At 39.3% G+C, this 22067-nt stretch overlaps 1 protein-coding gene across 1 annotated transcript; it reads left to right on the top strand.

Moving 5' to 3' along the window:
* Window positions 1-1804: 1804 nt before the first annotated feature.
* Window positions 1805-21409, top strand: MDH1 (malate dehydrogenase 1). The gene is made up of 10 exons (XM_021699252.2): window positions 1805-1906; window positions 2285-2317; window positions 7543-7641; window positions 8946-9042; window positions 11600-11775; window positions 13673-13795; window positions 18892-19068; window positions 19797-19910; window positions 20446-20535; window positions 21068-21409. Exons 2-10 carry the CDS (start codon window positions 2315-2317, stop codon window positions 21191-21193), a joined length of 1005 nt encoding a protein of 334 aa, XP_021554927.1. The 5' UTR covers window positions 1805-1906; window positions 2285-2314; the 3' UTR covers window positions 21194-21409.
* Window positions 21410-22067: the final 658 nt, after the last annotated feature.

Here is a 22067-nt window from a genome sequence, read left to right as displayed (position 1 = left end):
CCAACCAGGTCATACCACGTTATCATTACGGGTTTACATAGTTGTATTCCCTGCTATTATGAGGGCTCTAAAAAGGCAGCAATTGTGTCATATTAATCTCTAATTTTCCACAGCCTAAGAGGGTGCCACATCCTAAGGCCCTTGCCCTACACTTTCCTAGCCAATTTATTAAGCCGGTCTTCACCTAACTACTCGCAGCTCTTTACTACTCTACCATTTGAAATCTCATAATCCCATCCACAACAAACATCTTAGAACTGCAGAAATTCCAGGTCATTTTACCTGTATCAAAGGGTGTGGTGTTTTACCTCCATATATGATTGTTCAGTAGAAAACACTGTAAAATAGTGAAAATGATGTATTTAGAAAATCATGGGGAAATAACGAAGAAGTAGTTTGACATAGAATCTGCAATTCAGGACAAGACACAAATTTGGGAGTTTTCTGACATAGACGTAATCATGCATTTGACATTTGTAACATGCAACTCGTGACTTATATCACTTAGGGATTAAGTGTAGACGGAAGGACAAAGGCATTCCAATGTTAAGAAGTCAGAGGTAAAAAAGAACATTCGAGGAACTGAAAGGGGCAACCAGCGACGTAAGAGGAAAACCAGAAAAGTATATGATTAATAAGTGAATAAAGTGATTCAAGGAAGACAGAAACATTCAGTTATGATAAATGCTATTGATAAAACAAATTGGAAAGGTGTTATATTCTTTCCCATAATAGCAAACCCTCCAAAAGAGTCTACCTCAAGAGAGTAAAACTGAACGATGCCACTTGGCGTTCAATTACCAGTTTTAGAGAAAAACTAGAAGTTACAGCAATGTTATCTAATATAAATACTGCACTCATTTTCTTTACAGATATGCTATTCCAGAACACCACTTCTTCCTTTCAATATCCACATCAAACAAGGTTTCAAGGAGCACTACAACTCTCTTGGGCAGCATTAATTTTAAATAAAAACCTCTTGTTTTACGAGTTGAGATTCTGCCTGAAACAACCAGTGTCTCCCATACAGCTGCCACACTTTACTTAGAAATGCAGGTTTGGCATAATTTAAAGGTCAAGATGGTTTATACAGCAGACAGTTTCCAAAAACGAATGGGCAAAACTGTCAACATTAACGGAGGTCTTAAGAAAAAGTTAGATCCGTGAACTGTGCGCTCCAGGAAGGGAAGGGCTCATTTAATTTCCCACAAGGCAAGCGCTCACTATTTTTTATTTAACTCTGAAAGAGCTGCATCTTACAGAAGGGAGAGCGCGAGAACTTCAGGGCACTACACCCTCCAGAATGCTATTGCCCTAACAGCGCTGAGTAGGGACCGGCGAGGCTGCGGGGACCCACCCAGTAGGTCAGCACCCGGGTAGATAAAAGCAACGCCGGACGGCGCACAACCGCATTCCGGACCCTAAGGTTAACAGAAAAACCCTTGCCCTCGGGCCCGGGCTCACCTGCCTCTTGGAGTGGGGAAGACGCGCGGCCCGTGGCCGCCTCAGAGGGGCGTCCCCGCAAGCCGCTCAGCTCGTCACCGGACACTACCCAGAACGGAGGGTCCCCCCTGGCAACTAGGGAAGGAGGACCCGGCAGGCCGCGGCGCGCTCGCTCGGTCTCTTCTGTCTAGGAGCTGCAACAGCCACAAATCCCTCAGGTAACTCCCCAGCGGCTCGGGCGTGCGCTCGCTCTCCAGCCTCGTCGCTTAGCAACTTGCGAAGCCTTCCAGTCTTCGCGACACGTCAATTCCGCCCGCCCCTCCAGAGTGTGAATAGTTTTTTAAAAAGACTTTGTTTCCGGGTCGAGCTGCTTCTACGCAGCGGAAGGTCTCTTTACCTCCCACGTTTACCCTTGGGGTAAGATAAGTCTCACTTGCGCACGAGTGGGTGATGTAGCTAAGGGGTCTGTATCTCCTCCCTCGAGTTCCACATGCCTCCCCTCCCACCAATTACTGGGCGCCAACAGGCGAGTCTTTCCTCTTCAGCACAAATCTTCTGCTCATCGCTGTCCTCCAATCACAGCGGCCCGCCCTCAGGGACTACTTTGCAATGGCGAAGAGCGCAGGGAGAAGGGCGTGAGCAGACCCTCTGACCTCGGGAAGTGTAGTTCAACACTTGAAGGAAATGCGTTGGGGAGTGCGCCAGAATCCGGCCACCATAAACTACAGTTCCCAGAGGGCGCTGCGGTTGGGAGATGAGCATTTTCTTTCTAACATCGCTCGCCCTCCCCAAGTCAGTTCCGCCGTAGAGGTGACCCAATTCTTTGAGGCTCGTTTTGCAGGTGCTGAAATTGTTCGCGCACTTCCTAATCATGGTGAGTGTTGGCCCCTGGATCCTGCCGACCCCCGACCTTCGCGCTCTTGTGTGGGGTTTCTTGCATTTGAAGGACTTTGGGGGGGGGGCGGCTGTGCAAGGCACTGTCTTTCCAGCCCTTTGGAAAAACCCGACTCATCTTTTGGGGACTGTCGCAGTGACCCAGTAATTGGGAAGGGGTCGGTTTCCACTGGGGAGCTCTTACAAGGGCTCTGGAGAAATTTGTCCTTGGAGAGGCTTGATCTCAGTCCTGCTGCGTGGCGTGGGTACAAAATAAGCTGCGGGTTTTCTCCAAAGCACGATATAGGGTTTGATAAGGATGCTAAGGTTTGATATGGGAGGTGGGGGTGTTCGGTTCCTAACCCCCCTTTTTTTTATTGAGCCAACAGTGTTTTTAAGGGCTTTTGTCACAAAGCCCTTGAAAGCAGAAGGCCCTCAGTTGTAAAGATTGTGCTTACCAGGTACTCCAGATAACGATCGACGTTTTCGAGAGACGTGTTTCCGCCATATCTAATTTCACAAAATGTTATTTAAAACCTGTTCATTGATCTCCTTTTGTAATGACAGGACGTGTTGCAGTTATGGCATCACTAGGCAAAATCTAGTGTAGATACTCTTTGCTGGTCTGTAGGTTATGAATTCTAGAGCCACTACTTGTAATGTTACACAATGTAACCATCTTGTAAAGGTCTGGATACCTAGATCACCATATCTTATCTCTGCTGAAAGGGAGAAGTGGGGGGCGCGGCGTGAGGGAACTCTGCCGTATGAATAATCTGCGTGACGTTTGAAGGTGACACTTGACATCAAATTTCTCCAGTACTTGTATTTATAGTTGAAGTTATTCTTCCTCCGTTATCTCAAAATACTGAAATAGGTGGGAACTATGGGGCAATATTTGAATGAATTGGAAACTTTCCAGAACCTGAAAAGACATATTTTTAAGGCAAGGGGATTACTGCCTCTCCTTTATAAGGGTCCAGTGGGGACACCTACTAATTCTCAGTAAATCTTAAACCTCAGTTTCCTACTTATAATTTAGTCATTTAAATGATGGTTTCAGTGGTCTCTGACTTAATAATCTTAGCAAGAATGCGGAAGTAACAGAGAACCTGAGACTTTATAATTTTAGAACTGGATGGGACCTTTAAAGATCATTTTGATAAATCTCCCCCCACTTCAGATCTTAAAATTGAGTTTATTGAGACCCAAAGAGAATGATTTGCTCAAGGTCATACAACAGTTTGCTCCCAGGAGCCTTACACCTTTTTCCATCATACCAGATTGTGCCATACAATTATCAAGTCATTTTGAAAATTTATTTTCAGTAGCTGAGGTTCTGGAGGAACATACAAATTGCAAATACAAACTAAAGTATTTTATCAGCATTTATATTACCTGATAGCTTTATTCCCCTGCAATTCAGAATATTGGAATTCTAGACTTAGAAGGGAATTTGGAGATTATTTACTCTAATTTTAAAAGGTAGCCTGGTGAGGTTAAATGATTTTTCCAAGGTCACAGGAAGAATCCTGGGCCCCCATTCTTACATTGTTTTGCAACGCAGTAGATAAAGACAGGCCTCAACCCTGGAAGGTCCCTTGGGCACCAGATAACACAGAGATGTCCCTAAGAAAGAACACTCTTGTCAGTTTACTGAAACTGACAGCCCTCTCAGGTGACTCAGAATCTCCTTGCCTCCTCAGAAGACCATGTGAACAATCACTGAGTTTAAAAAGAGCCATCTTTTGTAAGCTGTTCAAAGCAATTTTTTTAAAAGAAGGAATAGGGAGGGACAGCAAGGATTAACTGTATGAAGAAATCTGAATGATAGTTTGTTTTTTATATTACAGAAATATGTGTAAATTAGAAAGTAAAAAAGGAATACATGGGTCTTTCTGTAGAATAACAAAAAGAACACTTACATTCAAGCTTTACAACTGAGACTTGAGCACATGCGCAAGGCAGTCTGAATCTGCAGGAAGGTCATTAGAGCCCTGCCAAGAGCAGAGACATTCCTGCTTTGGATCTTGGCAGACTGCCCAGATATCTAAGCAAAGAATAGTAACCTGTCTTCACACTGTAACATTGTAGAAAGTCAGCAGGAATCTCCCACCCTCCTGATTTTCTACTGCAATGTTGCAAAGAGCAAAAAGAATCAAATACACATATCCTTTCCCATTTCATAATCAAACATTCAGGCATTTACTAGGCTTCATATTACTCTTAATAAGATAGAATTACTTATCTGTGAAAATAATTTGTTCATAGACATAGAACAAGGCAACTGCTGAGATGGAATTAGCAGCTGTTCATTAGTGGCCACAACCACTTCACTAAGGACTGTGATACTGGGAGCATGTTTTTTAGCAGCTAAAATTAATGCCTAAGATTGACTATTGTGTTCTAACCATCTACCTGTAAGCTTTACAGATAGTGATACTCACTTTCCCCTTTATTTCTTATCCTGGCCTGCTTTACATTGAAGTAGCATGTGTTTATATTTTTCTTAACTCTTTTATTAATTCAACAAATACTTGTTGAACACTGTATGGGAGTACAAATTTGAGTCAAGGGCAGACTGTTCTCATAGCAAGGGGGTGGTGGTTCACAGTCTAGTAGAGAGTAACAGACATGTAAGTAGAACACCACAAGGTGTAAGAATCCTTAGAGGAAAATTTTATGGTGACAGAGACCTATAATTATAGTATTTGCTACATACTGTTCTTAATGCTTTGTATGTTAACTCTGAATCCATACAACTACCTTATTTGTTAGGTAGCTGCTATCATTATCTCCACTTTACTGTGGGGAAACTGAATACAGAGGTTAAGTAACTTGTCAAAAACATACAGCGGATGAGTTGTAAGTCTAAGTTTGAACCCAGAACATCTGGCTTTAGAGGCTATCTCTTTACTACACTCTGCCACCTCTCTAGCCCCCTGTTTTAGAAAATTGGGTTATCCTCTTGTTTCCTGCATATGGTTCACCAGTGGATTCTCTGGCCTGAAATAGTACCAGGTACATAATAGAGATTCAGTAGTGTATTTAATGAATGAAGTGAAATAACAGTTCATTAGTTGATTTATAAAACTATATCATTAGAACTGGTGACATAATTTTGCTAATTATAGCTGGAATTATTGTGGTCACTAAGTTTCCAACCCTCTCAATGCAAGTATATATGAATAAAATATCTTAAACAGTTTTTTGAAGCGTGTTAGGTTTGCTTCCAAACAATTCTTTTCCATTTCCAAGTTCGGGATAGTAATTGTACAAGATCCAGCTATTCCTTCATCAAGTATTTGAGCTCCAACTATGTGCCAGGCATTGTTGTAGGCCGTTGGAATACAACAGTAAATAAAACAGACAAAGCCCCTGTCCTTAAGGAGTTTGCATTCTAAAGCGAAAGGAGGAATAATTTCTTCCTCTATTCCCTTCCTCTATACCCTCACCTCTCTACTTCAAGGGAATAGGGGAAAATGACAGAATTAAAAACATATAAAGGCCATATGATAAAAAAAATAACCATATATGATAACTTTTAGCGTTCTTTATAAACCTAAAGTCTGTTGGAAACATAAGAATGTATTGTAAAAAAAAAAAAATGGTTTATTTGGGGAATTACCATATTTTGTCTTTGTAGGGGTATGAAGGCCTAGGGGAAAAGTTGGTGAAGAAAATGGGGAAGAGACTTAGAAGGTCAGGGAGTTAACTCTCCATAGTTTTCTCCTTTTTTGCACTTACATCCTGGTCACACCTGTGAGGAAGAAATGCACATATAGTCTGCTACGTACAGTTTCATATCTCTACAAGCAGTTGACACTTCTTTCCTGAGATTTTTTTTTCCTTTGATTTCTCTGGGTGTCAAATTGCTAAATGCTGCTGACCTTCAGAGGTTAGGATTAGAAGGTCAGAGGACATAGTCTCCTTCTACCCCAAAGACATGACTCACCTGGAAGAGGGAATTCTAAATATAAAGATTCATTTCAGTGGACCACTTTTCTCATGCGGGTAACAATAGAGGTGACTCAGTGAAAGTCTGTTTACACGGTATTCTCAAGAAAAGGAACAGTTCACCTTGATCAAATTTGTACATCTAATGTATCCGTTAAGTTTTCAAACATTTTTGTTCAGTTCTTTTTAATAGAAATATTTCTATTTAATTCTCTGAGCTTCTTTTTTTTAGTGACTCAGGATCATCACTTTGAATATTGGTTACTATTTTTTTACATATACCTGTATTTTGTTTAGGGTCTGTTGAGGTCTGTAAGGCGACTTCTGTTATAACTATTATCCTCTTTGTACTTCTTCCTCCTCTCTTTTAAAATTAATTTTCCCTTGGAATCAGGTTGTCAGCTGTCACTATATTTTGATGTAGTTATTTAATACTAAAATTTATTGTAATCCAGTATTCTCTTGCTTTTCTTTCTCCTTAAATAAAAAATAAAGACTTATTTTTCCTCCTTCAAGTAGTCAAGTTGAATCATGATTAGTAGTTTTATTAAAACTTTCTGACTTACTGGGCGCCTGGGTGGCTCAGTTGGTTGAGCGACTGCCTTCGGCTCAGGTCATGATCCTGGAGTCCCAGGATCGAGTTCCGCATCGGGCTCCCTGCTCGGCAGGGAGTCTGCTTCTCCCTCTGACCCTCCTCCCTCTCATGCTCTCTGTCTCTCATTCTCTCTCTCTCAAATAAATAAATAAAATCTTAAAAAAAAAAAAAAACAACTTTCTGACTTACTGTAAGTGGAAAATTTTAACCACTGTCACTCCCCTTCCTGGCGTGAAGGATCCCTATTCTAGCAGATGGGGCGTGGGGGGATTTGCATAAGAGGATTTATAAGGTTCCAGTCGCTGCCAGGGTTTGTATCACCATATAAGGCACATCAACATTGTTAGGCCTATTTCAGTGGCAAAACAGCCTTAAAGAGATGGATAAGATTTTGTAAGTAAATCCAGGATAACAGAGTTAAGTAACACCGCATAAATAGCTAGCCAAAGGACACATGTTCCAGAAGTTGCTCAGCTGATTTGTGCATGCTATATTTACTGGGACAAGTCTGGAATAAGTTTGTCTTCTACTAAGCCAAATGTGAAGAGACTTTAAAATTTTACATTAACTTTTAAAGTACGTGATTGTCTTATTATAGAGGAAACTCTGAATGTCTTTAGGGTAAAATAGCATTTTTAAATCAGATGTTAATTAATGGGTCTCTTTCATTACAGTCTGAACCAATCAGAGTCCTTGTGACTGGAGCGGCTGGTCAGATTGCATATTCACTGCTGTACAGTATTGGAAATGGATCTGTCTTTGGTAAAGACCAGGTAGGGGAACTATCTGTGTACCTCAAGTCAAAATAAGAATATTGTCAGTAAACCCTGTAATTAGTTTCAAAGAATTATTTTTAATGATAAAGGAATGGGTTATCCCAATAAATGTACTGGGCACACTGCTATAAATGTAAGCTGGTATCTTATTTATATGTACCCCTCCCGCCATTGAAAATGCTTTGCAAATCAATTATTCCGCATACTTTATTTAGCTGACTTGGTACAGCCAGCAGGTATCAGTCAGTGGAAGGTTTTCCCTAGTAACAGTAACTATTAAGGAGAGTCATGTGGGAGAGAAGGTTGCTGAATTAATACTTCCTTGTTGATAAATGGTCTTTAGAACCCAAAATAGACAGGCAGATCTGCTTTCCAGTTTAAAGAGGCACCCCTGGGCGCCTGGGTGGCTCAGTTGTTTCAGCGACTGCCTTCAGCTCAGGTCATGATCCTGGAGTCCCGGGATCGAGTCCCGCATGGGGCTCCCTGCTTAGCGGGGAGTCTGCTTCTCCCTCTGACTCTACCCCCTCTCATGCTCTCTCTCTGTCATTCTCTCTCTCAATAAATAAATAAAAATCTTTAAAGAGGCACCCCCTATTCTTATTCCCCTATTCCACTAAAATCCTTTCTAAAGTATTCATTTATTCCTTCTCTTCACCCATAGATAATCACGTTCTTCCTTCATGCCAGATAATATTTAGCTTTCCATGAACTAAAATTAGATACAGAGCTGTGAACAATGAGAGTAAACTATGGCTGGAGCACTTGGGTGGTGCAGTTCATTGAGCATCTGACTCTTGGTTTCAGCTCAGGTCGTGATCTCAGGGTCATGAGATCAAGCTCCATGTCCGACTCTGCACTCCGAGAGGAGTCTGCTTGAGATTCTCTCCTTCTCCCTCCCACTGCCCCTCTCCCTCAGTGCGGGTGCGCACACACACGCGCGCTCTCTCAAGTAAATAAATCTTTAAAAAAAAAGAGTAAGCTATGGCATGTCACTTCAATTTAATACTTTTTCCATGTATACTCCTTTAAAAGTCAGTAATGATGATTCCTCTTACTTTGTCTGTTAGCAAACTATTGCTGGTTTTATAGCATTCCTTTTTCTGAAAGTGGCATGATGTTAGATACCTGAACCTCCTAAAATAATTATAACTAATTAATGGTAATTATACATATATACACACACACACACACACACCCACCCACCCACCCCCAAATAAGCAAAAACTTTACAGGAGGACTTTTTTGTGACTAAATGACCTAACCTACACTGACAGATGCTGTCTTTGCTGTTTATTTGGCAGCCAGTAATTCTTGTGCTGTTGGATATCACTCCCATGATGGGTGTCCTAGATGGTGTCCTAATGGAACTGCAAGACTGTGCCCTTCCTCTCCTGAAAGGTGAATCGGGGGGGTGGGGGATAAAAGGATTTTATAGTATTTTATGTCTTTCAAAAAATAGGTTTAGATTTTTAACTAGCCTTTCAATTAGAAACTATTTCATAAAAGTATTTTTTGTTTGTTTTTTGAACTATAACTATTTGGTAAAGTGTATACCAAGAATAAATAAGGGTAAAAGCAAGAAGTAACCAATGTCAGTTAAAAGACTATGCTTTTTTTCCAACGTGCTTATACATAATTTACCTTACTAATTAAGCATAATTTTGCACAAGGGTTATACACCTGAGATTGTCTACATTGTGTTGTTATTTAAAATCTATTTAAAAAGTAATAGTAGTACCTAAATTATGCAGCTCTCAATGATATCTTCCAGAGCCATATGTTGCCCTGAGGCTGGAAATTATTTGGTCCCTCACATGTAGTCCTAACCCACAGCTGGTCATCAGATTGAGAAACAGCATAAATTGTCCTAATCGTATGCTGCATCATTTGAAAAAGCCCGTGAGAGTTCTGCTAAGAGCCTTTAAGAATCATTGAACTATTACACAAATGTAAGACAGAAGTCGTAAATTTGATTGAGGGTTTCGTTAAAATGTTAAGTCAATTTGTAAACGAATTTGAATATTTTTCTTTAGGTATACCTTCATTATGATCATTTCTTTTAGTAAGGATTAATTAATAATACTCTGCTGAGTTTGCACAGAGCAAAATATATACACACCCAATGGAAACCACGCTCAGAGGGGCACCTGGGTGACACAGTGGGTTAAGTGTCCAGCTCTTCTTGGTTTCGACTTGGGTCATGGTCTCGAGCTCTGCATCAGCTCTGCATCAGGTTCCACGATCAGCGGGGAGTCTGCTTGAGATACTCTCTCCCTCTCCCTCTGTCCTCCCCCAACATATTGCATGTGGGGGGGGGGGTGTTTGTGTGTGCACACACACGTGCACACTCGCTTTCTCTCTCTTTAAAATAATAGGTGAATAAATCTTAAAAAAAAAAAAAAGAAAGAAAAACCATGCTCAGAATTCATACATCCATTCAATAAACATTTACTAGGGGTACTCTGTTGTCTGAATCATGTGGTTGCATAGTTATATAAGAGAGTGCATTGCCCTGCCAAGCTGTTCTGCTGGCTCCCTTTTCTCACCCTCTCTTTTTTTAAACTGAAGTATAGTTGACACACAACTCACTCTGTATTTCCAAATCAACTTTGTCGCATTGTCCCATTTTTATTCCTTTCTCTGCTGAGTTCTGCTCTCTCTAATGGGTCCAGGTTATAGTCAGCTTGTCCTCGGTCAGCTGTGAATATGACAGGGAGGGAAGATTCTGCAAATAAGGATGCATGGCTGGGAAGAACATTCCCCTCACCAACTGGTGTTTCTTTGTATACCTGTTGGGGGCTCTACAGCAGCCTTACTGTGACACAAGTTGACTCCCCTAAAAATTTACCAATGACAATGCTGAATCCTGCTTGTCTTAGTCCATTTGGGCTACTATAACAAAAATACCTTAGACTGAGTGGCTTATAAACACAAAAATTTAATTCTCATAGTTCTGGAAGTTGGGAAATCCAAGATTAAGGTACCAGCATGGTCCCATTCTGGTGAGAGGCCATTTCCTGGTTCCGTCTTCTTCCTGTGTCCTCAAGGCGGGAGGGGTGAAGCAGCTCTCTGAGGCCTCTTTTATAAGGGCATTAATCCCATTCATGAGGTCTTTACCCTTATAACCTAATCATCTTCCACAGGCCCTACCTTTTAATACCATCACATTGGGGATTAGGTTTCAACATGAATTTTGTGAGGGACAGAAACATTCAGTCTGTAGCACTGGTCATGGCCTTTTTAATACTGTCAATAAAGGAGAGTGGTGATATATGTTCTTTAATCAAAGAGTAAGTGGTATATGTTTATTGGACTAGCACAGCGGAAGAGTGGTTGACCTCTGGACCAGCCTGGGCTGGAATTACAGGTTCACTGCTTTTTGATGGCAAATTAATCCCCTTAAACTTCTGTGTCTTCATGGATGAAATATTAAGATTAAATTTGATACAACAAAATTCGTAGTGTTATTCCTGGCATGAAACACCTCAATAAACATTATTTTGAATTTGTGATTGATATCTTAGACTTTAAAGTAATTATAACTTTTAAAGGTTAGGTAAATTAGTTTCTTTCATGTTATCTGTGGTAATTGATGTGAATAACAAATGTTGCACAGAGTTGAAAGTTATCATATTGTACTTTGCATCATATCTGATCATAAAACAAAAAGCTGTAGAGTTTTCAAACTTGAAATAATTACTGAGATAGGAAAAGCAAAATAAATGTAATTTACATTTCTGCTAATACTGTGTTTGTTGATTATATAATTTTTATTTTCTTAGACCCCTGAAGCTTTTTATCATTGTGATATGTGAAAGTAAACATTTGCTACAAAGTGAAAGAATTACTGGGTAGATTCAGTGTGAAAAAGAAAACCTCAAAAAAAAAAAAAAAAAAAGAAAACCTCAGACTTTGGTGTTTCAGTAGCTCTGCATATTTATTGCCGTGTTCACAGATGTCATAGCAACTGATAAAGAAGACATTGCCTTCAAAGACCTGGATGTGGCCATTCTTGTGGGCTCCATGCCAAGAAGGGATGGCATGGAGAGGAAAGATTTACTCAAAGCAAATGTGAAAATCTTCAAATGCCAGGGTGCAGCCTTGGAGAAGTATGCCAAGAAGTCAGTTAAGGTGACCAGTACAGTATTTTATGGGGTTTTCATTATCAGCATTTGAAACTACTTCTTTTAGCATTGAAGTAAAGACAAAATTATTTGCCTTTTTTTTCCCCCCAGTTTTGTGCAGTGGTCAGTAAATACAGATAGAGTTTTGCTTGATAAGCTCTCCTTTTCTGAGTTTTTTTTGTTTTTTGGTTTTTTTTATTATATTATGTTCTTCACCATACATTACATCATTAGTTTTTGATATAGTATTCCATGATTCATTGTTTTGAGTTTTTTTTTCTTTTTCTTATAACATAGAAATCTTTATTTAGAGGTGCTCAAAAATATTTTGCCCATTACTGTGATACGGAAATTTAATATGAATTTACAGACCTATAGAGAAGGCACAGAGCCTTCTGGTGGGAATATTTGTTCAGACTTTGGATTTGTGTGTGTGATAGTAGAGAGAGAAGGCTGTAAGCTGCATTGTCAGCAGTGAGAGATGGTAGCTTCTGAAATATTCAGATTTTCTCAATCCAGAGAGATTTTGATACACTTGTCTGTTGAGGAGTTGCATTGGTATAACTTCCTCTTCTGTCTCTGTGTGCAAGTTACTTTAGTTTCTAAATTTGCCTTAATATTAGAATAAGGCCTCCTTTTACCAAATAAGTAAGCAAAAAGACGGCTGGTTAGAGGTTTTACTGATTTTGATAGATTTGTTCTTCCCAATCCTGACTTTAAACCAAGGTAAAAGAAAATCTTTTAAGGTTTTAAAGTTGCCAGTTACAATGTTCTGTTATAATATTTTATACATATCTGAATTTTTGCTTCTGTAGAATTCATTTTGAATAGATTACTTTTATTTTCTGTAATCGTTAACAGAAAATAGTAGAAATGAGTAGAAATGCAGGGGTTCCTTAATAAAACATAACAGTGTTGTTTGGACTGCTCCAGGCTGCTTGCACTATAATCACCCCTCAGCCAAGTGTCCTTTTTGGGAAAATACATACTGACACTGGAGTACTTAGGGGCATTGGAGTATCATATCTTCAGCTTGCTCTCAAATGGGCCAAAAAGAAAGACTAAAGGTATAGTGTGTGTGTGTAGAGAGAGGGAGAGAAATGGAAAAAATTAGGGGATCTGGGTAAAGAGGATGTGGGAGGTAGTCTTTGTAATACGCTTGCAGCTTTTTAGTAAGTTTGACATATTTCCCAGTAAGTTCATAGTTTTATTAAAGAATTTAAAACTTAAAAGATAAAGTACATGTGTACATTTGCCTATACTATATTAAAATGCAGTGTATCCTGTACCTCCCCAATTAAAAAAAAAAAAGTAGCCTGAAGTGCTTTCTGCTAAGGATTGATTGAACAGGTATAGAGTGGATGGGACCTGGTAATCTGTATTTTAGCAAATCCCAGTTAATTCTTAGGATTAGGAAAGATTAAAAAACTCTTGTAATTAATAAAGATAAATCATTGTCCTAAAGTTAAACTGCTCAAGTAGAATTTCTTTCTTGGACTACTTTTATAAGAAGGAAAATTTTATGAATGAATTGCTCTCTCAGAACCTAGATTACTTGTTTGTGTGTGTGTGGTAAATAGATAAATGCTCTGTCTCTGTTTTGTCACAACACAAAATAGAAAGACATGTACCTTTGGTCTTGGATGCTGCCACCTGGAAAGCAACTTGTATACATGTTGGTGGCTTTATTAAAGACATTTTTTCAGTAATCACACCAGACACTAACAATGGGGCAGGGGAGGGGGGGCGAAATACTATAGAAACTACAGTGGTAACTATACATACTTAGCTCATACAAACTTGACACATAGGCTACATGTTACACATTTATCAGCCATATTCTAGGATAGTTCAGTTCATCAGTATATGGTGTGTAACTTTGCTGTGCCTCCCGTGTATCCTAGGTCATCGTGGTGGGAAACCCAGCCAATACCAACTGCCTGACTGCCGCCAAGTCGGCCCCGTCCATCCCCAAGGAGAACTTCAGTTGCTTGACTCGTTTGGATCACAACCGAGCTAAAGCTCAGGTATATTTTAAAATATTGACTGTTCAACTTTAAAACCTTTTTCTCTCACTTTTGAAGTAGCTGAATCTTACTTTTTTTTGTTTTTTTTAGTAGGAAGCCATTCTAATTTGTTAGGGAGTCTTTAAATGGAGTCTCTTAAGGAGGCTGAACTTGAACTTAATTTTCTCAACTATAGTTCATTTGCTAACTATGCCAAAATACTGTCCCTAATGTCCTCTTACTTCAGGGGTTAAAAAACCAGTCATTGGGGTGCCTGGGTGGCTCAGTCATTCAAGTGTCCAACTCTTGATTTTAGCTCAGGTTTTGATCTCAGGGTCATGAGTTTAAGCCCTGCCTTGGGCTCCATGCTGGGTGTAGAGCCTACTTAAAAAAAAAAAAAAAATCAGTTATTAGTATAATTAACAGGACAATACATAGTTTATTTTTGCCAGATATATAGAACATTATAAAAAGAGAGATTTGAGCTTTTTGTGTTTTGTGTGGTTCTCCTTCCTTTTTCCCCTTAGCTAAGCTGTCAGATTCAGATTTTTTAATGTTTAATTTTATATTTAATTTTATTTTTACATCTTTTTAATATTCTACATGTTTCCATAAAACTTCCTACTTTTCACTACTTAGCAACTAAATTTTAATTGTTCTCAAGTTTCTTTACCTGTTGGAGTTTTAGATAAATGTGCCAAGGGTTCAGTGACCAGGGTATTAACAGTAGCTTTTTGAACAATGAGACGCCACCTGGGTGGCTCAGATGGTTAAGCGTCTGCCTTCGGCTCAGGTCATGATCCCAGAGTCCTGGGATTGAGTCCCGCATTGGGCTCTCTGCTCAGCGGGGAGCCTGCTTCTCCCTCTGCCTCTCTCTCTCTCTCTCTCTGTCTCTTATGAATAAATACATAAAATCTTTTAAAAAAAAAAAGAGAGACGCCACCACCAATCATCTGTGCTGGTTTCCTACGCTTTCTTGGGTCTAGATGATCCTGGTGCCCTTCAAAGCCGTGACAAAATTCTGGGATCTTAGACATAACCTCTTTCCTTTTCCCTAGCACCTTTCTGTCCATACTTCCTCATCCACAGGTCATCACTGTTAGATAGGTCTATGAATTTAGTCCTTTCTTTTCCTAAAGAAGACAACTTTGTTTAGTTTTAAGAAAACATTTTATCAGTGGGGCGCCTGGGTGGCTCAGTCGTTAAGCTTCTGCCTTCGGCTCAGGTCATGATCCCAGGGTCCTGGGATCGAGCCCGGCATCAGGCTCCCTGCTCCACGGGAAGCCTGCTTCTCCCTCTCCCACTCCCCCAGCTTGTCTTCCCTCTCTCGCTGTGTCTCTCTCTGTCAAATAAATAAATAAAATCTTTAAAAAAAAAAAAAAAGAAAGCATTTTATCAAAAGATGGTGTGAGGTCTAAGTTGAAAAACCACTGCTTTAAACTGAGAACCGATCATCTTTCAGTTTCAGAGTACCCAGTAATGGAGAAAAGAATTGACATTTGTTAAGCTTCTACCCTAAGCTAAATGCTCTACGTGTAACTTATCATTTAATCCTTCTAATAACCATGTGAGATATGTTATTATCTTTATTTTACACACAAGAAACCTGAAGCCCAGAAAGGTCTGGGATCATAGTCATATAGCTAGTAAATAAATCTAGATTTGCCTGACTCCCAAACTCTTAGGTGTGTTCTTACATAATGAGATTATGTGACCTAAGTCCACTTACTAGCTCTGTGACCTTGAGGAAGTATATTCAAGGTATAAAATGGGGCAATAATTCTTTCTACGTCAAAGGGAGGTTATGTGGATTAAATAAGATCTATGTTAAACTCTTTCATGGTACCTGTCACATAGTAAAACTCAATAAAGATTGGCTGCTCTTGGTAGTAATGATTTTTATTAGTAGTGTTATTATTAAGAGGGATATAACTAAGAGTTGAGAAGAGCCACACCTCATATATCTCCTTGAATATTCCATTAATTTAGAAGGTCATTGGATAACAAGCTTAAATGGCAAGTATTTCCTGAAGGGCTTTAGGCTGTGAGCTGGGTCTTTTTCCTTATTTTTTAGCTAGAGTCTAGTGGGTGGAAGGAATGGGAGTTAGTTTGAGTGAGTGGAGGCAAGAGATTTGGGTACTACAGAACAGTCATGAAGGAAAAGGTGGTTTTAGGTGTTATATTTGTAGCTTCTAGATGGCCAGATGGTAGCTCTCCCTGCAGTAGGGAAAAAGAGGTAAAATGACACCACTGACAAACTTGGTTTTTGCTGTTTTCAACTGAGGCCTTGGTGGAGGAAGACACTGGAAAATTTCTCCTTCCAGAGGTACTACTAAGTGACACTTTGTCCCTGTTTCTGAAACAGTTTTCCCTATGGGGCAAAAGTCTGAGTGAGGAAAGAGAGAAGAAGCAGTCTTGTTAGGCTTTAACTTTTGGCACATGTTCAAGTATGTCAGTCTGGCACAGTGAGAGCTTTTGGGAAGTTTTTGAAAAAGCAGTTTCTTCCTCCTGTAGAAGTTGTTCATCCAGTGAGAAAAATAACAAACTCAAAGACTAGTTTCTTACATGAATGTTGCTAGTCTTACATAATTCATTTTGGAAATCTGAAGACCTAGCTACCTAGTGAGTCTTCGTCACCTGCAGAATTCCCCTATGTATTTGCAAACCAGAGCTGCATATGAATGCTGACAGGGTATTTTGGCAATAAAATTAGTTAGCTGGTATGGGGTGGGGGGAGGCGGGAGGAATTCCTGGGGCTGGAGAATTAGTTCAAAACTATTTAACAGATCTGTGTGGCAGACACGAAAGGGCCAAGGGAGCAAGGAAGTAGCAGTCCTGGATACATGTTAATTTAGACAAGCTCTGACATGAATGAAATTCAGGAACTACGTCTACAAAGTTTTGGCCTTTGGTGTCCAGACAGAAATGGATTAGCTGGATTAGCTCAAGAAAACAAACAAGAGGAAGTAGGCAGCAGGACAAAGGGAGTAAGGAGCTTCCTGTAGGGAGGAGAGGCCCAGAGGCAGTTTCACCATTCAGCAAAAATTATAGGTTCTAAGTTCCTGGTAATGGACATCTTGGGTTACTTGCCTCAGGTAAATTTTCCTTTTTCTCCATGACTCCAGCTAACTATAAGCAAGGGCAGTTCTTCCCAAGTCCTTGAAGGTCATGGCGCACACAGAAAATGGTACTCATTGCACAGCTTCACCAACTGTGCCTCAGCCACTAAGCAGATCAGTAGCTGGATTCTCTAGAAACCAACTACCCAACTAATTTGTGAAGATTGATTGGTACTTAATAGCCCTAATACTTGCAGAACTCTCAATGAAGCAGGGTTTAGCAGAGAAGTGATGTTAAATGTCAAAAACAGAACTTTAAGTGAATTTTAAAAAATCATTTAACTATTCTAGGATTTAAGAAACAAGTCTCAACTTACTTTAGGGGTCATAGTGAAAGTAAACACAATTTGATTCTTGACTGAATATATTGGTGTAAAGAGATGACTCAAGTCACTGCAAACATTTTAGGTATTGGCCTTTTTCATCAGTATCCTTTTTTGGTTGCTTGCTGTTTTGTTTTTTACTTTTTATTTTGGAGTAATTATAGACTCAGAAGAAGTTAAAACATAGTACAGAGAATCCTGCATCCCCATCATTCACTTCCCCCAGTGGTAACATCTTCCATAACTATAGAGCATTTTTAAAACTAGGAAATTGACTAAACTACACACAACAGTTTTAATAGACTCACTCAGATTTCTGCAGTTTTTACATTCATTTTTTTGTATGTCTTTAATCACATATCTAGATTACTATAATCACCACAGTCAAGATACAGAACTGTTTCATCACCCATAAGAGAACCTCCTCATGCTGCCTCATTATAGTTGCACACTCCGTCTCTATTCCTAAGCTCTGAAAACCACTTAACTTCTTCATCTCAGTTAATTTTGTCATTTTGAGAATGTCACAGAAATAGAATCATGTAGTAAGTAAGTGACCTTTTGAGACTGGCTTTTTTCATGCAAACGCAGTGAACTCTGGCACAACTATTTTTTTTTCCCATTCTTACTGTAATATGAAAGAAGGAAAAATCACCCACAATGATACCCTAACACATCAGCTCATAAAATCATAAAAAATTCTTTCCAAAACATTTCCTTCTGGTTCATCACAATTCTGCTACCTAATTAAGAACAAATTATGCATACAACTAACCATAATTTCTTTTTGCACATTACCTTATCAGGTGAATAACAAAATAAGTGAACTTATTTTGTTTATTTAAATCTTTCAGAACACAACATTCTAACCCTCTCTGTGGCTAGTGTACTACATAATATGTTTGATAGTCATGTGACTACAAGGCTTGCAGGATCTTAAAGTGTTTTTTTGTTTGGTTTTTTTTACATTTTTTAAATTTATTTTTAAGTAATCTCTACACCCAACATGGGGCTCGAACTCACGACCCCCAGATCAAGAGTCACATGCTTCCCCAACTGAGCCAGCCAGGTGCCCTCTAAAGTGCTTTTTGAACCTATAGCTAGAAATTGTTACATTTGGTATCATTTTAGTATTATATTTAAGCTCTTTCCTTTGGTTTCCTAATCTATAAATTGAAGACAGTCATACTTTTGGTAATCTGAGCCCCTTCCAACTCCAAAATTTCATATTTAGGATTATTTGAAAATTAGCTAATTTGTGTATATGGTATATAATAAAAATTTCACCTAAATATGGAGAAATTCCCATATTCTAACTTGATTGCTCAGAAGTGCTGAGGAGACATCTCCTACGTATTAACAAAACAGAGGTCATATTTATATATTCTTAACCTCTTGCTTTGTATTTTATGTCAGTGTTTTGTGTTTGATAAACCCCCTATACTGATAAGTTAAATCATTAACTGTAGGATGCTCTCTACTCTTAAATATTCTACCCTATAATGTTTCAGGTTCACATTTTGTTTACACTGTTAAGCTTTAGGAAATTACCAAGCGATATAACTCTTGTGTGTTCTCTTGAAATTTCAGAGGCCTTAAGGATGTTTGTTAAATAGGCACAATTTGAAATAAAAAGCGTTTGTCTAAGTAAGGTATTTGTTTTCTGTTTAACTAGATTGCTCTTAAACTTGGTGTGACTTCTGATGATGTAAAGAATGTAATTATCTGGGGAAACCATTCCTCCACTCAATATCCAGATGTCAGCCATGCCAAGGTGAAACTGCAAGGAAAGGAAGTTGGTGTTTATGATGCTCTGAAAGATGACAGCTGGCTCAAGGGAGAATTCATCACTGTAAGAAAAACCTCTCTTGGGGCGCCTGGGTGGCTCAGTCGTTAAGTGTCTGCCTTCGGCTCAGGTCATGATCCCAGGGCCCTGGGATCGAGCCCCGCATCAGGCTCCCTGCTCGGCGGGAAGCCTGCTTCTCGCTCTCCCACTCCCCTTGCTTGTGTTTCCTCTCTTCGCTGTGTCTCTCTCTGTCAAATAAATAAAATCTTTAAAAAACAAAGAAAAAAGAAAAATCTCTCCTAACAGCCAAGCATAAAGAACTCTTGAGAGAGACACCACATTGCTGACCCGACTATCTCTCCAGGACAGTCTCCAAGTGCCTCTCAATTTGGTGGCATGGTTCTCAAGGAGGGCAGGCCTTTCCTAGTTGCTCTGATGACTACATACAGAGCCAGTCATGAACCAGTCTGATCTGATGCGGTGCGGCAGTCAAGATGGATTGCTAACGTGGGAAAAAATAGTTCCCTCTAGTCATCCAGTCTTCATAAAGAGATTCATTTCTTTGTGTGGAGTGTAGTAAACTTTCTATGTGGATTTATAGTTTTCTTTTTTTTCAAAAAGACTGGTGCTTTTAACTGAAATAGGTTGGTAAGGCCCACACTGGGTAGTTGGATGAATTTGGAGGGGAAGACATTAAACTGTGATTGTGGTCTTTCACCCCAGGCTTAGTTTGGAAGCGATCAAAATTCTGCTCTTATGATCAAGTAATGCTGTCTCTGCCTGTCCCCAACCAGACTGTGCAGCAGCGCGGTGCTGCTGTCATCAAGGCCCGAAAGCTCTCCAGCGCCATGTCTGCCGCAAAAGCCATCTGTGACCACGTCAGAAACATCTGGTTTGGAACCCCAGAGGTGAGGGCTCCGGGATTGGCACAGGCCACTCGTTGATCTTTGTCCTCTGATGCTGTGATGTGAAAAGAACACAGCCTTGCAGCCGGGCAGGTTAGGGTTATATCCCAGGTCAGCTGCCTACGAGCCAAATAATCTTGGGAAAGGTACTTAACCTTTGGTTATCTCTTACACGGCATTTACCTCACAGGGTTGTTAAGGATTAGATGAGATGAAGACTGGGAACCACTGAGCACACCTGGTGGACGTGACTTTTTTCCTTAAAACTTCTATTGGGCCAGAGCTTCCTCATTTATAAAATGAGGATTATGTTTCTCCGGCCTACTTCACACGGATTGGAAGAGTGGAATGAGAGAGAATACCCGTGAAAGTTACCCTGTCCTGGCAGTGCCTGGTGATGCTTCTTTATACAGTACTGAAGTCACACACGTAGTAAGAAAGCATCACCTGGCTTAGTTTTGTTAATTCATGTGTCATTTGGTTGCATAAACTAATCCCGAAGCACCATGAGAATGTAAACGTTGATTATTATTTTCAGGGAGAATTTGTGTCCATGGGTATTATCTCCGATGGCAATTCCTATGGTGTTCCTGATGATTTGCTGTACTCATTCCCTGTTACAATCAAGGTAAAGTATTTTGGGGTTATTTCCCCCTGTCCCCTTCTGAGAAAGTAGTTGCATATTTTTATGAACGCTGGTATAATTTAGTCTACAAAGTTGTTCCTTTACTAAATTAGACATTTTTCTCAACTTTAAAATTCTGCAAAGCACAACTACAGGTTACTAAAAGATTGAAAATAATCTGGAAAGCAAGGTTCAAGTCTTGCCACTAGACACTTTGTTATTATGCCTCTAATACTGGATATCTACCAATATAATATCTTACTTTTATTATAGCCATACTAAAGTGAGTAGGTTTTTTTAATGTTTGCTAATTAAATCCTCATTTAAAGATTGTTTTCTAGATTCAATGCATTTTAAATTCAGGGTTTGAACTTTTATCAGAATTACTGTTAAGATCTGGATTTTGATTTGCTTCTTTAATCAGACTTCAAAAACAGGTACTCCTATAGCTTTAAGTTCAGTCTAAATTGTTGCTTGCTGGAAGATCAGTTCTAGTTTAATTGTAAATCTTTTACTTGTAATTATTTTCAAACAGAATAAGACCTGGAAGATTGTTGAAGGTCTCACTATTAATGATTTCTCACGTGAAAAGATGGATCTAACTGCAAAGGAACTGGCAGAAGAAAAAGAAACTGCTTTTGAATTTCTTTCTTCTGCCTGACTAGACAATCATTTTGATGTTATTAAAGGCTCCAGAGCTGAAGAATCTAAATGTCGTCTTTGATTCTAGTACCAAATAACAATAATGCTATACTTAAATTACTTGTGAAAAACAACACATTTGAAAGATTGTGTGCTTCTTGGTATAAATTTGTGACAGTTTATCATCATGCTGTTGTTAGTGCTGCATTCTAAATAAAATATATATTCAAATGAAGATGACTCAGACTCTGATTTCCAGCTAACATTTCATTTCTGTTCAGACAACAAACTTGCATGTTTCCTAGCTTGGGGTTGTGATTTTTTTAAACCAGAGAAAGGTAGTAAAGACAGAAGATGTTACAAAGTAAAGCATAATTCTCTTCTATTTAATCTTTTTTTTTTTTTTTTTTTAAAGAGTGAGAGGGAGGAGGGGCAGAAGGAGAGGGAGAGAATCTCAAGATGCAGGCTCCACACCCAGTGCAGAGCCCATCACAGGGCTCCATCTCACAACCCTGAGATCATGACCTGAGCCAAAATCAAGTGTCAGGGGCTTAACTGACTGAACCACCCAGGCGTCCCTCTCTTCTATTTAAATAGGATAGGAAAATCCACCTTGTGATAACGAATCAATCTACTCCAGAATATATTGTTAAACATTACCTACATTATGCTATTAAATACTTAACGTTTTTTAAATCTTGAAGGTTAGTTCATGCTCTGTGGATAATGTGATTTTAACATTATCTGTTAAACAGGTTAATGCCATTTGATGAAATTACAACAATCATTTTTTGTGATGGAAGGAAAAGGTAATAAATCTTCCCTTGATGTACACCTATAGCAGATAAGGAATAATTTACATTTCATAACTGGTAAATGCCACAGAAATGTAA

This window comes from Neomonachus schauinslandi, chromosome 10 (assembly GCF_002201575.2).
Source record: "Neomonachus schauinslandi chromosome 10, ASM220157v2, whole genome shotgun sequence".
In the NCBI taxonomy this organism is placed as follows: domain Eukaryota; kingdom Metazoa; phylum Chordata; class Mammalia; order Carnivora; family Phocidae; genus Neomonachus; species Neomonachus schauinslandi.
The sequence above is the reverse complement of the archived record's forward strand: the minus strand, read 5'-3'. Positions and strand labels throughout refer to the sequence as shown.